The following is an 11,517-nucleotide window of genomic DNA, read 5'->3' as shown; positions in this document are numbered from 1 at the left end:
TAGATTGTGCAAATCCAGGCGCGCGAAAGGAAGCGCCACCTATAGCTCTCCGATTTTCTGAGACTTCTCCTGCAGTCTAGGGCCAGGAACCCGCCCAGACGCGGGCGGGCTTGGAGCCGCCCGGGCCCCGGGGGAGGGCGGCCAGGGAGGCGCAGTGGGCGGAGCGCGCAGAGCCGCCTATATCAAGGCTCTGCACCACAGCGATCGCCCAGACGCGAGTAGCTGGCCGGGGCTGTGGTTTGGGAACCTGGAGCTGGACGAGGATTCACAGGCAGACACCGAGACACCCAGAGGAGGTGAGGGAGGCGCGGCAGGCAAGAGCAAACCCTGGGTCGGCGACTTGGAGCTCTGCCTGTCTGTGTACGTGTGTGAATTTGCACGAGTGTGTGGGCGCGTGTGCTGCGTTCACCGTTGTTTGTGCGGCAGGTGAATGATCGAGTAGGGCTATGCTCTGGCTTGGCGCGCGCCAGTTACTAGGGGTCGGGATGTATCGGAGACTCGAGATGAGGGGAAGTATGAGTATAGGGGATCCCTTGACGCGCGTCCCTCTCCTAGAAACTCGGGAAGGCGTGGGTGGGGCCGCCCTCCCAGCTTCTGGCGGTCGCGGAGCGCTGGCGGAGCCCTGGCGCCACTTGCTAGGGGCGTGGGGAGGAGGCCCCAGCCGCAGGGGGGCGAGGCGGGTAGGGGGGCGCCCCAGGAACGAGGAGCAGGTTCAACTGGGCTCATCCCAGAATCACTCTCTGGCTTTCTGATCCAATTGGAGCCCGTTTGGACCCAGGACCTTGAGGTCTAGATCCACGGCGTTTCTGTGTCCACCACCCGTTTGGCTCTGAGGTCAGCGAGGGCTGTGTCCCTGGCTCTTGAGAACGTGTCAAGACAAGTCCCTTAAAAGCAAGTTAGGAGGTGACTCATGGCGACAGAGACCCCAGGGAGCGGGCTGGGTGAGATCAGAACCCCGCCCGAGTAAGGGGGGTAGTGGCTCCCCAGAAACCCCCCGCCTCTTCGTGATCTCAAGCCCATCAGCATAGTGACCTACTTGGCTGGCACAGTGTGTTCCCAGGGAAGCCGGGGCATTGAGAGGTCCAGGATCTGGTGTCTGGCCCCCGCCCCTTGGCGCGCCCTAGGAAACAAGGAGCCACGGTTCCATTTGGGCGGGTTGTGATTCGAGAATTGCAGGGGTCTCATCCAGCCCTTCCCACCGCGGCCTTGGAACCTCGCGCAGCACCTGGACTCCGGAGCTGAGCTGGGCCTCTCAAGGTGGGGGGCGGAAGGGGATACATCTTTGCGAGATGAGACTTCTGGGGATGCGGATGCTGTTCACAGCCAGTGTCGGCCGCATAGGGGGCCTCGGGACGCCCCTGCCATATCCCCAAACTCCCTCATAGAAGGTGGAAAAGAATGGATCAGGAGGGCAAGTCACTGTGGGACGCAGGCTCACTGGCAGTGAAAAATGCCAATTAGAGGCATTTGGGTAGCTATTCTGGGCGCCTGGTGGACATTTGCGCCTTTTGCGTGCGGTAGAGTATTAATTTTGGGTTTGACACTTTGAGGCTCCAGGGCAGTTTCCTCTCTCCCTCCCTCCCTCCCTCCAAGTTATGTTTCAAGGAGGATTTTGAGCGGTTTTGTTTTCCTTATTCCCGGCTATTTTTATTTTCCATGGATCTGACTCATCCCTTGCTTTGGGCGTGGAGATAAGGTGGGGAGGCCAGATCTCTGCGCGCCTTTGCGCGCGCGTATGTGTGTGTGACAGAGATGGGCGCGAGAGCGCGGTTTCCCAACAGCGGTGGAAGTTTCGGAAGCCAGGCCCGCTGAGCGTGACGTGTTCGAGCCCCCGGCCCCCCTTTCCGGACTCTCGTCCTTCCCTACTCCGGGTGACGCGCAGCAGTAGTGGAAGCGGAGTTTTGGCTGGTGGCGAGCGCTTTGCAGGAAACTGACTCATCACAACTTATCCCGCCTGCTCTGCAAGGCTGTGCCCACGCACCTCCCACCCGGCGCGTGATTTCCTGGAGATCGGCGCCCCCTGCCGGCCATGGAGAGAACAGCGCGCGCGTCGTCCTGCCGGGTCAGGCTTCGCCCGCCTTTCCTTCCCGCCGCCTCTGCAGGCCGGACCCAGGGCCGCCCTTGCCACAACGCCTTTAAAAAAACAGCCCATTTGTTTAACAGAATTTACCGAGCGCTGTTTACCTGGGGATTAAAATGCGCCTCAAGTGCCCCCCTATCAGGTCACCAGGGAAACTACTCTTGTTATTAAAACCTGGGTTTATACTTGTTTTTTGGGTTTTTTTTGGGTGTGTGTGTGTGTGTGTGTGTGTGTGTGTTTTGGTTTGGTTTCTTTTTTGGGGGGGTTATTGAGTATTTTTTTTAAATGAGCAGATTTTTTTAAAAAAATTATTTATTTATTTATTTTCTTCTTGTGTGCCATCGAATTGGATCCAACTGGCACAGGAGAAAGTTGCCCCTCCTTCTCCAGCAGAGCATCTGGTAGATTAGAACCAGGAACCTTCAGGATTGCAGTAAAGCTTCTTGCTACTAGGCCACCAGAACACCCCAGATGAGCAGATTTTGATGGGGAGGGAGCACCTTGAGAGCCACCAGAGAAGAAATAATAGAAGGGGAGAAAGAAACTTTTTTTAAAATTTTTATTTCATTATTTTGCGTGTGTATACTGTCAAATTGGATCTGACTGGTACAGGAGGAGAGTCCCCCTCCTGCAGCAGAGCATCTGGTGGATTTGAACCATGTGCCTCTGGTATTGCAGTGCAGAGAAATAAACTTCTTGAAGCCTAGGACTATCCAGCTCCCTCATAAAGCACGTTCCTCCTATGCCAGTGGAGCATGGAGACCCAGAATTCCCACTTCAGCCCTCCTGTCCCCCCTTGAAGAGAGCCCCTCAGAAGGAGCTTGAGTCCCCTTCAGTTTTGATTAAGATGGTCTGGAGAAGGAGATCACTAATGCACATTTTGACATCCCCCCTCCCTTCTGATGGACATATCTGGTTAAGAAAGCTCAAAATTATAGGAGGAGGAGGGTGTAAGGACTGAGAATACAAAACTCGAGAAGGATGGGCCTGGATTCAAATTAGAGTCAGTTCTACTTGTATAATATGTGACCTTGGGTACGTTACTTAACCACTCTGAACCTTCATACCCACTTCTATGAATCCAGTAAGGGCTCCTCTCATGGGCAAACTTACCTTTCGTGTTCCTGCTCCGGAAGTGGGAATTCTGCACTTTGATTTTCTCTTCCTGAAAAAATGGGTTTCTGAGGTGTCTAGACTCCAGATCACCTGATGTGCCTGGCAGGATGTGGCTCAGCCCAGTCCCCACGGCTGCGCCCTGCCCCACCCCTCCACAGCCCCAGGCCATCCTGAGGACATTCTTGGGAAAGACCCTGGGCCCCCAGCACCTGTCAGCTGCTGTGTGAAGGACTGGATAGGGGTGTGTGTGTGTGTGTGTGTGTGTGTGTGTAAAAGATGGAGGGTGGTGAGAAACAGGAGGTTCAGTCAGAATTGAAGGAAAAGAGATAAAATGCTTTCTATTTTCCAAGCACTTCTGTGTACCAGGTATGGTTCTAAGCATTCATTCAGTTAATTTTCACACTTATTCTCTTAGATATTCACAATGATTTTCCCAGTTTTATAGGTAAAGAAACAAAAGCCCACAGAGGTTAAGGTTAAATAACTTGTTCAAGGTCGCCCAGCAGAGCCTGGATTCCAACTCAGACAATCTGTCTCCAAAACTCCTCGCTCTTGACCATGAAGAGAGTTTCTCAACCCTGTTCCTCTGACTCCTCTGGGCTGACTCATCAGTCAGTTGCCTGAGCATGCTTCCACAACCACACTCTGAATTTTCATGTGGCCCCCAGTTTGCAGATGAAGAAACTGAGGCCCAGAGATATTAAGTGGCTTGTTAAAGTTTTAGGAAGTAATTGGCTGAGCCAGAACTAGAGCTCAAACCTTTCTAGGGTACTTCTGAGTTGCTGGTTTACCTCACATATCTGGTGGCAGGAGGAGCTGTCAGCATGTTGCTTCATTGGGCATTGACCCCTTGGCTGGATTGGCAAACGGCTGGACTCAGGCAATTCACACGTTTTTGAGGGCATTCACACTTGCTGAGGACACCTCAGGAGGGTGATAACAAACTGATTTTAGATGATAATACCTAGTGGCAAACAGGACTCTGATCACTGCTATTGCAATAAACCTGTCTTTGTTGACATAAGTCTGCCTATCAGTGACCTTGGCGACGCCAGGTTGGCGGGGTCCTGGGCTTACCTAGTTCCCTTCAATGGGTCTTGGGTCTGTAGAGGGAAGTAGTGGAAAGTTAGCTGGAAGAAACCAGACACACCGTCTTACCTGGCCTTGGGGATGGGGAGAGGCAAGGAAAGCCCTGAGCTGGCCGTTTCTTCCTGAGGTCACAGCATAGCATGACTGGGTAAGAGAGGGTCCAGTTTCCCGAGTGACCTGGGCCATTCTTGTGTCTCAGCCACAGGCACTATGTCGGAGCCATCAAGGGACACCCGTCAGATTCCATGCAGCAGCAAAGTCTGCCGCCGCCTCTTCGGCCCTGTGGACGATGAGCAGGTGCGCCGAGACTGCGATGCGCTGATGGCCAGCTGCCTGCAAGAGGCTCGTGAGCGGTGGAACTTCGACTTTGTCACCGAAACACCGCTGGAAGGCAACTATGCCTGGGAGCGGGTGCAGGACCTTGGCCTGCCGAAGTTCTACTTGCCCACAGGGCCTCGGGGGGCCCGTGATGACCTGGGCGGAAGCAAGCGGCCCAGCACCTCAACTGTTTTACTTCAAGGAGTGACCCAGGGGGACCATGTCGATCTGTCACTGTCCTGCACCCTCATGCCTCATTCCGCTGAGCGCCCTGAAGTGTCCCCAGGTGGGCCAAGTGCCCCTCGGGGCCGGAAGCGGGGACAAACCAGCATGACAGGTGAGAATAGGTGTGGAAAAGAGGGTACTTTAGGGAATGCCATACTAGCAACCCAAAAAGCAACTCCATTTGGTCCAGGCTGAGAGGGAAACAAGTCTAGAGAGGAGAAGTGATTTACCTGAGGTCACAAAGCAAGTTATGAGCAACTAGTTAACCTTTAATGGGGGCTTATATGCCAGAGTCCCTTAGTGGTCATAGCTAATGCTCTTGTTTGTTAATTGAAAGATTGAGAGTTTGCATCTACCCATTGGTGACTCAGAAGAAAGGCCTGGTGATCTACCCTGAAAAGTTAGCCCTTGAAAACCCTACACGGTTGTACTCTGACATACGTGGGCCCCATGGGTTGGAGTTGATTTAATGGCAGAAGCAGGAGAAAAGACCTAAAATCTGCACCCATAAAGATTGTGGTCAAGGAAACTCCATGAGGCAGTTCTGCTCTGTCGTGTGGAGTCACTATAACCTGGAATTCCACTGGCATGCAGCAACAGAAACAGGGTGGCTGAGGAACTGATTTTTAAATTTTGTTTACATTGGATTTAAGTCCCCCATGGGAGGCCGAATGAAAGTTTCCACAGTTCTCCCCTGTGCTGCCAGTGACCCTTCTCGGTTTGCCCTGGTTGGGTGGCTCCATTCTACACCCACCTCCCTTGGCTACTCTGACCTCTGCTTTCTCTCCCCAGATTTCTACCATTCCAAACGCCGTCTTGTCTTCTGCAAGAGAAAGCCGTAACTCACCCACTGGAGGATGACGATGCTGGAAGCAGGGGTCCCCAAAGACCCCTTCCATGTCCTCTGACTTAGTGCTTCAGTTTGGATCTTAATTATTACTAATTTAATTTAAACTTCCCCCTCATGTATATACCCTGCTCCTCATCCTACTTTGCCAGCCTCTGACCTTAGGATTATTTAAGAAAAAAATAAGTAGGTGGTAGAACAGTAGGTTCATCAGAGAGCTGGCTATTTTTTATTATACACACCTTTATTTAAAACCTCCTCATCCAATGCTCTTCATGTCCTCTTTCCTGGAGGTCAGGGGTGATTGGCTCCATGCCAGCTGCTTCTCCTCCACCCTCACCAGCTGAGGGTGAACTTTCTGGAGGGGCATAGCACCCTCTGCCCAATGTCTCATGGGCTTTTAAAGATTCCACCCCTCTCCTGGATTCTTGGGCCTGAATCCTGTACTATTTAAGAAGTAAATAGCACTTTTAAGAGGCCCAGCAGAGTGAAGCGTCAGAAGAGACTTTGGGGTTCCCTTACTGTAAGTAAGGGTAAGCCTGAAATGGCACAACCTAATAACAGGGCTAGGGGCTTAACACCCTCCTGACATCTCCTACTCCCCGGAAAGCTGGGAGGAAGATGGGGTCCTGTAGCAAATCACCCTCACCTCCCCAGAGACCCTTTCTGCCTTCCACAGAGGGCCCAGCCTCAGTGTTTGGTCCCTAATTCTGCTGGCCCTCCCCTGGATTTTTTTTTTAAAGAAATCCCAACACCTTTGTTGTCCCTTCTCCTCATCGTGTTCTTTCCCTCTAGTGCTCCCCGCCCCATCTGAGTGGCAGCTCCAGGGTGTCTGCCCTCCACCTCAGTGGACTGTTGTAGGGGTCCCCTGCTCCAGCTCCGGCAGTGACAGCCTCCTCCTCTTTGAGCTTTTGTGGTGGGGAGCCTTTGTGATTGAACAGGCCTGCTAGAGCAGGGAATTCTGTTGAGGGTAATGCATATGAGGGGCTGAGGGGGAAAGATGGGCTGTCACCTCCAATTCGGACTGACAGCCTCAGGAACCCAATGGAGGGTTGATAGGAGGTGGGTTGAGTTGTTGATATGAGGGGACACATTTTTCTGAGAGGGAGGATGCTGCACCAGCTCCCCCCCGGAACTCATTCGAGGACCTTCCTCCCCCTAACTCTTCCCCCATTTCATCGCACTTTGAATAGCAGCTGAACAAGGAGTCCGGTGTGTTAAGGTAGTGGGAGTCAGTGAAGGAGTTGGGTGTTAAGGTGACAGGAGTTGAGGCTGTTGCTAGGACATCCTGAGTGGGCTGGTTTGGGATTGGGACACTGAAAATTCAGGTCAGTGTCCGATTACCTAAGAAGCGAGGCAAGCACGGGCTGATTTGTGCTTACTTGGTAACCTGTGGTGAATACGTCAACATTTTTCCCACCACATCAAAGATTCTGCTTCTAGGACTGGCTGACATCTGTCCCTCTTCCAATTGCAAAGCACTGTCTGTCAGAATCAAAGACTTTTTTGCTAGTGTAGAGTCCCTGACAGGGAATGTGTACTTAGTAAATAATGTGATTTTAAAAAAGACATGCTAAACTGTTCACAATGAATTATTTACAAAGCACAAGCAAACCATGCTAACCTTGCTTACTGGATAACCCACCCCTGTCTGGTCCATTTCCTGGAAGCACTTAGTGGGTCTCCCGGCTCCTGTATATCCTGGCCTAGACGGTTTTCTCCTGACACCCATTTGGCCCACTACAGTCTCTTCCCCTAAAACTGTAACCCTCTCGGGCAGGGACCACACCTGGTACTTCTCTGTGATCTTCAATCTCCCCATGATACAGGTGCTCAATAAATATTTCTTGACTTTTAATAGTATCGTTACGTCATGTTATTTCGCAGAACAAGTGATTGCTATGTTAGGGGGTGTTTGAATAACTTTTAAAATAAACTTTTAAATGAAGCACTTAATTTTTCTTTAAAAACACAGAAATATTGGCAATTAGCTCATGGTGCAAAACCCAAACAATGGAGCGCTTCTGCAAAGACACTGTTGATATTTTGATCTGTTTCCTCCGGCTTTCTTATACTATGAATATTTGTATTTCATGGTCTTACACTGCACTTAATGTATAGTCTTTGGGGTATTGTCATCAATTTTATTTTTTATGAGAATATAAACAGCAAAATCTACTTCCATTCCTCAGTATCAAGGTATAATGAGCAGTGACACTGACTCCATTCTTCACACTGCGTCAACGTTTTGTTATTTCAGTTTGAGTTGTTTCACTTCATTTCCCTGCCTGACCTCTCTCCTCAACTCCTCCCTAGTCTAAGCAATACTCAGGTGTGATAAGATTTACCCTATTGATCAAACTGTTACTTAGTTTGAAATTGACCATCAGGGATAGTTTCGATTCAGAGCTTGAAGAGCTTCAATTGAATTGATTTGAAGTTTCTATTCAGAGTCTTTGGTTTGAGATTCTTCCCGCCTCCATAGATCCAGTTCATCTTGCTCTTTTTCTCAGAATCCGTCTGTCATGTGCCTTATCAAAACATTCAGGAATGTTAACCCGATACCATCGTGCAGTGGTTCACGTGAACAACTAGTCTCAATTTCTCTTCTGATTTTTTGTTTTCCTCCTTCCCCCCCCCCCACGTGTACAAAGACCAAGATCTGTATTATAGATGACTGATTGCTTATCATACTGGGAAACAGAACACAACCAACCATATTATGTCACTTGACTGGATTGTCCCTCAAGACCACGATCCTGAACCCCCAAATGAATAACTCCATGAACTTACTGGCCACCTGCCCCTCCTTGTTTGATTATTGTTATTGCCACACAACCATGCACGGCCTAGGATTTCCATTGTCATTCCTTTTTCCCGTCAGGTACCCTCAGGTTGGTTCCAACTCCCCGCAAACCCACGCACGATGAAATGAAGCGTCCCCCCATGCCGCAGTCTCCCAAAAATCATTGCTTTGAGCTCACTGGTGCAGGCGTTGTGTTAGTCGGTCTGTCTTGTTGTGAGTCTTCCTATTTACCCCTGACCATCTACTTTACCAAACACGATGTGTTTCTCTAGGCTTGGCCCCTCCTAGTAAATGTCCATAAGATGACGTCTTAGCCATCCTTACTTCTACAGAGCATTTCCACACAGATTTGTAGGTTCCTCTGCAGTCTGTGGCATAGTCAGGATTCCTTACCAACACCAAAATTCAAAGGTATCATCACTTCTTTGGTTTTTCTTCTTGTCACGCTTTTTTCTTTTTTTAAAAAAATTTTAAAATTTTGTTGCTGTATACTGTCGAAACGGATCTGACTGGCATAGGAGGATATTGCCTGGAGCTTCTGGTAGATTTGAACCACGTGCCTTCGGGATAACAGTGCACTTTCTTGCCACTAGGCCACCAGCGTTCCATTTTATTATTATTAACTTTTTTTTTTTTGCAGTGAGCACAGAATCCTTTACTAGTAATAAGTAAAATGACCAGAAAAAAGGGTACATATAAAAGTATTTCCATGAAGTCACAAAGAAGCAGGACAAAAATGGCTCTTCATTAAGCCTTGGTAGCTGGACTATCAATGCTGAAGCCACGGAGGGTTCTGGAGCCAAGACGAACTCAGGATGGGCTACGTTGCACCTTAAGTGGCTGCAACGCACAGCCTTCCTGCTTTCTTCCTCAATTTCCTCATTAACGGGGTCAGCTGCTGGCTATTAACGGGGGTCGGGGGCAGAGCAGATGCCTTCTCAATCTGTGCTGTTCCTCTGCATGTCCCGAGGGGCAGTGCCAGTGACTTTAGTGTATGACACAAACATCCTACATCAGAGGAAATGCTGCAGCTCCCTGTAGGCTGTTTTTAACACTTAATACCAGTCTTTGCTACTGTGAGGAACAGAGTAAGGCAGCAGGATCTTTTCAGCAACTCATTACCAAACACCTGGAGCTGAGCAGAGACTGCGAGACAGTGAAAGCAAACACATCTTCTCAGAAAAAGAAAGTGCAGGCTTTTCTCACGAGAGCAACATCAACCCGAGTCAACAACACAGTTGACAGAGGTCTTCTGTCTGACAGGATCTTGATTTGGGGTCTACCTCTGCCCTTTTTTTTTTTTTTTTTAAGAATAGCTTTTTAAATTTTATTTTATTATTTGTGTGTGTTTGTGTGTATACCGTCAAATCAGATCTGACTGGTACAGGAGGAGATTGTCCTTCCTTCGCCGGCAGAGCATCTGGTGGATTCGAACCGTGTGCCTCTGGGATTATAGTTGCAGCTTCTTGCCACTAGGCCACCAGAGCTCCCCTTACCTCTGCCCTTTTAGAAACGGACCACGACGTTCCTTTTTGGCTTCACTTTGCACAACCCGCAGACTTCCTGAACTGCATGAAATGACCGCGTTCACAGCTTAGTGGGAGGTGGGCAGGCCTGTCAGATTACAGGTGTGCCACTTCCATGGAATCCTGCCCGCACTGTGCTGTGAAGTACTGACTGCAAAGACCGAGGGTAGGAAACTCCAGCTTTACCGTCAGCTCTGTGTCCTGTAAGTGTGGTCTGAGCTGAGCCTGCGAACCCCCAGACTGCCACGCCCTCTTACGTGAACCTCACAGGATCACCAGGGCGCCCCGCAGATCCTGTTGGCCCAGGATCACCTACCTGTGTATCTGACCAGCGTGTGGCCGGTGCAGATTTCCCAGAGTTTGGCTACAGAGTCTTTTCCACTTGACAGGATGTACTTGGAGTTTTTGGAAAAGATGGCGGAGCACACCTGGGCGCCGTCGTGCGCCTTCTCGAAGATGGTGATGCAGCAGTTGGAAACGCCTTCCCACATCTTGATGCAGCCATCCTTGCTGCCGGTCACATACATGTTGGCACTGGGGTTGTAGTTAAAGGAACAGATGGCGTCTGTGTGCTGATCCTGAGGATTGCAGGAGACGAAGCACTGGAAGGTGTTGATGTCGTAAAGCCACAGGGTAGGGTGCTGAGTGCCCACGAGGATGAAGTCTCCGGAGGGGTGGAAGGAGATGGAGCGCAGCATCTCGGCTTCCTGAATGTACTTGAAGGCTCTCCTGGCGGAAGGTTTGGAGTAATCGAACAACTTGAGTGTGTAGTCCCTTGAACCAGAGGCCAGGATCTTCTCTGTTGGGTGGAAAGCCAGACACGTCACTTCATCCACATGGTCGTAGAGCGTTCGAATCACTGGGTGGTTTTCCATGTTCTGCTGTGCAGTGTCGTTCATCATGACCTCAATCGGCATGGCGCTCTTTGCCAACATCCGTTCTGTGTCCAGGATCTTTTTGGAGGCAACGGCAGACCCGGTGGCTATTAACTGCCCATCTCGACTGTAGGTGGCCACACGGCAGGGCCCTTTGTGGGACGTGACGTAGCGCGTTTCATACTCTGAAGCTTCTGGGGACATGGTCTGGACATCGGCATCAAACTCCAGGCCATCCCCGTGCCAGGGGCGACGGTGTCTGAACGGCCAATTGCGTACTGCACCGCGCTGTCATCATTTTCCATTCCTAGTTTGATGAGATGCAGGAGCTGCTCCGAGGGCGTGCACACAGACCGGGGCTTGATCTCGTTGATGAGGCCGTTGGCGATGCTGATGCAGCCATCATACAGCAGCTGGCTGATGATGAGCTTGTAGAGCTGCTGGCGGTCCTTCAGGCCCACTTTGGTTCTGTACAGGGTTCCCCTGCCAGCCGCTGGCCCGTCTCTCCCGGTCTCCTGCTTCCTCTCGGAAAAATGGAGGCGCGAATCCTGCCCTGTCGATCGCTCGGCGCCTTATTATTATTAATTTTAATGGAAGTTTACAGAGACTTTGGATCTCCAATCATTCATTGTTGC

The 11,517-nt window shown here is 50.5% G+C and overlaps 1 protein-coding gene and 1 pseudogene across 1 annotated transcript; one reads left to right on the top strand and one right to left on the bottom strand.

The window, feature by feature from the left end:
• The first annotated feature begins 4,492 nt into the window (after positions 1-4,492).
• LOC102872899 (cyclin-dependent kinase inhibitor 1-like) lies at positions 4,493-5,670 on the top strand. Its single transcript, XM_006882034.1, has 2 exons — positions 4,493-4,940; positions 5,621-5,670. Exons 1-2 carry the CDS (start codon positions 4,496-4,498, stop codon positions 5,668-5,670), a joined length of 495 nt encoding a protein of 164 aa, XP_006882096.1. The 5' UTR covers positions 4,493-4,495.
• A 4,317-nt stretch (positions 5,671-9,987) lies between these two features.
• The window catches only part of LOC102849681, a 2,764-nt pseudogene continuing 1,234 nt past the window's right edge, over positions 9,988-11,517 (bottom strand).

Source organism: Elephantulus edwardii, unplaced genomic scaffold (assembly GCF_000299155.1).
Source record: "Elephantulus edwardii isolate Elephantulus edwardi_28Jun2011 unplaced genomic scaffold, EleEdw1.0 scaffold00017, whole genome shotgun sequence".
Taxonomy (NCBI): Eukaryota; Metazoa; Chordata; class Mammalia; order Macroscelidea; family Macroscelididae; genus Elephantulus; species Elephantulus edwardii.
This window is presented reverse-complemented; position numbering and strand designations above follow the sequence as displayed.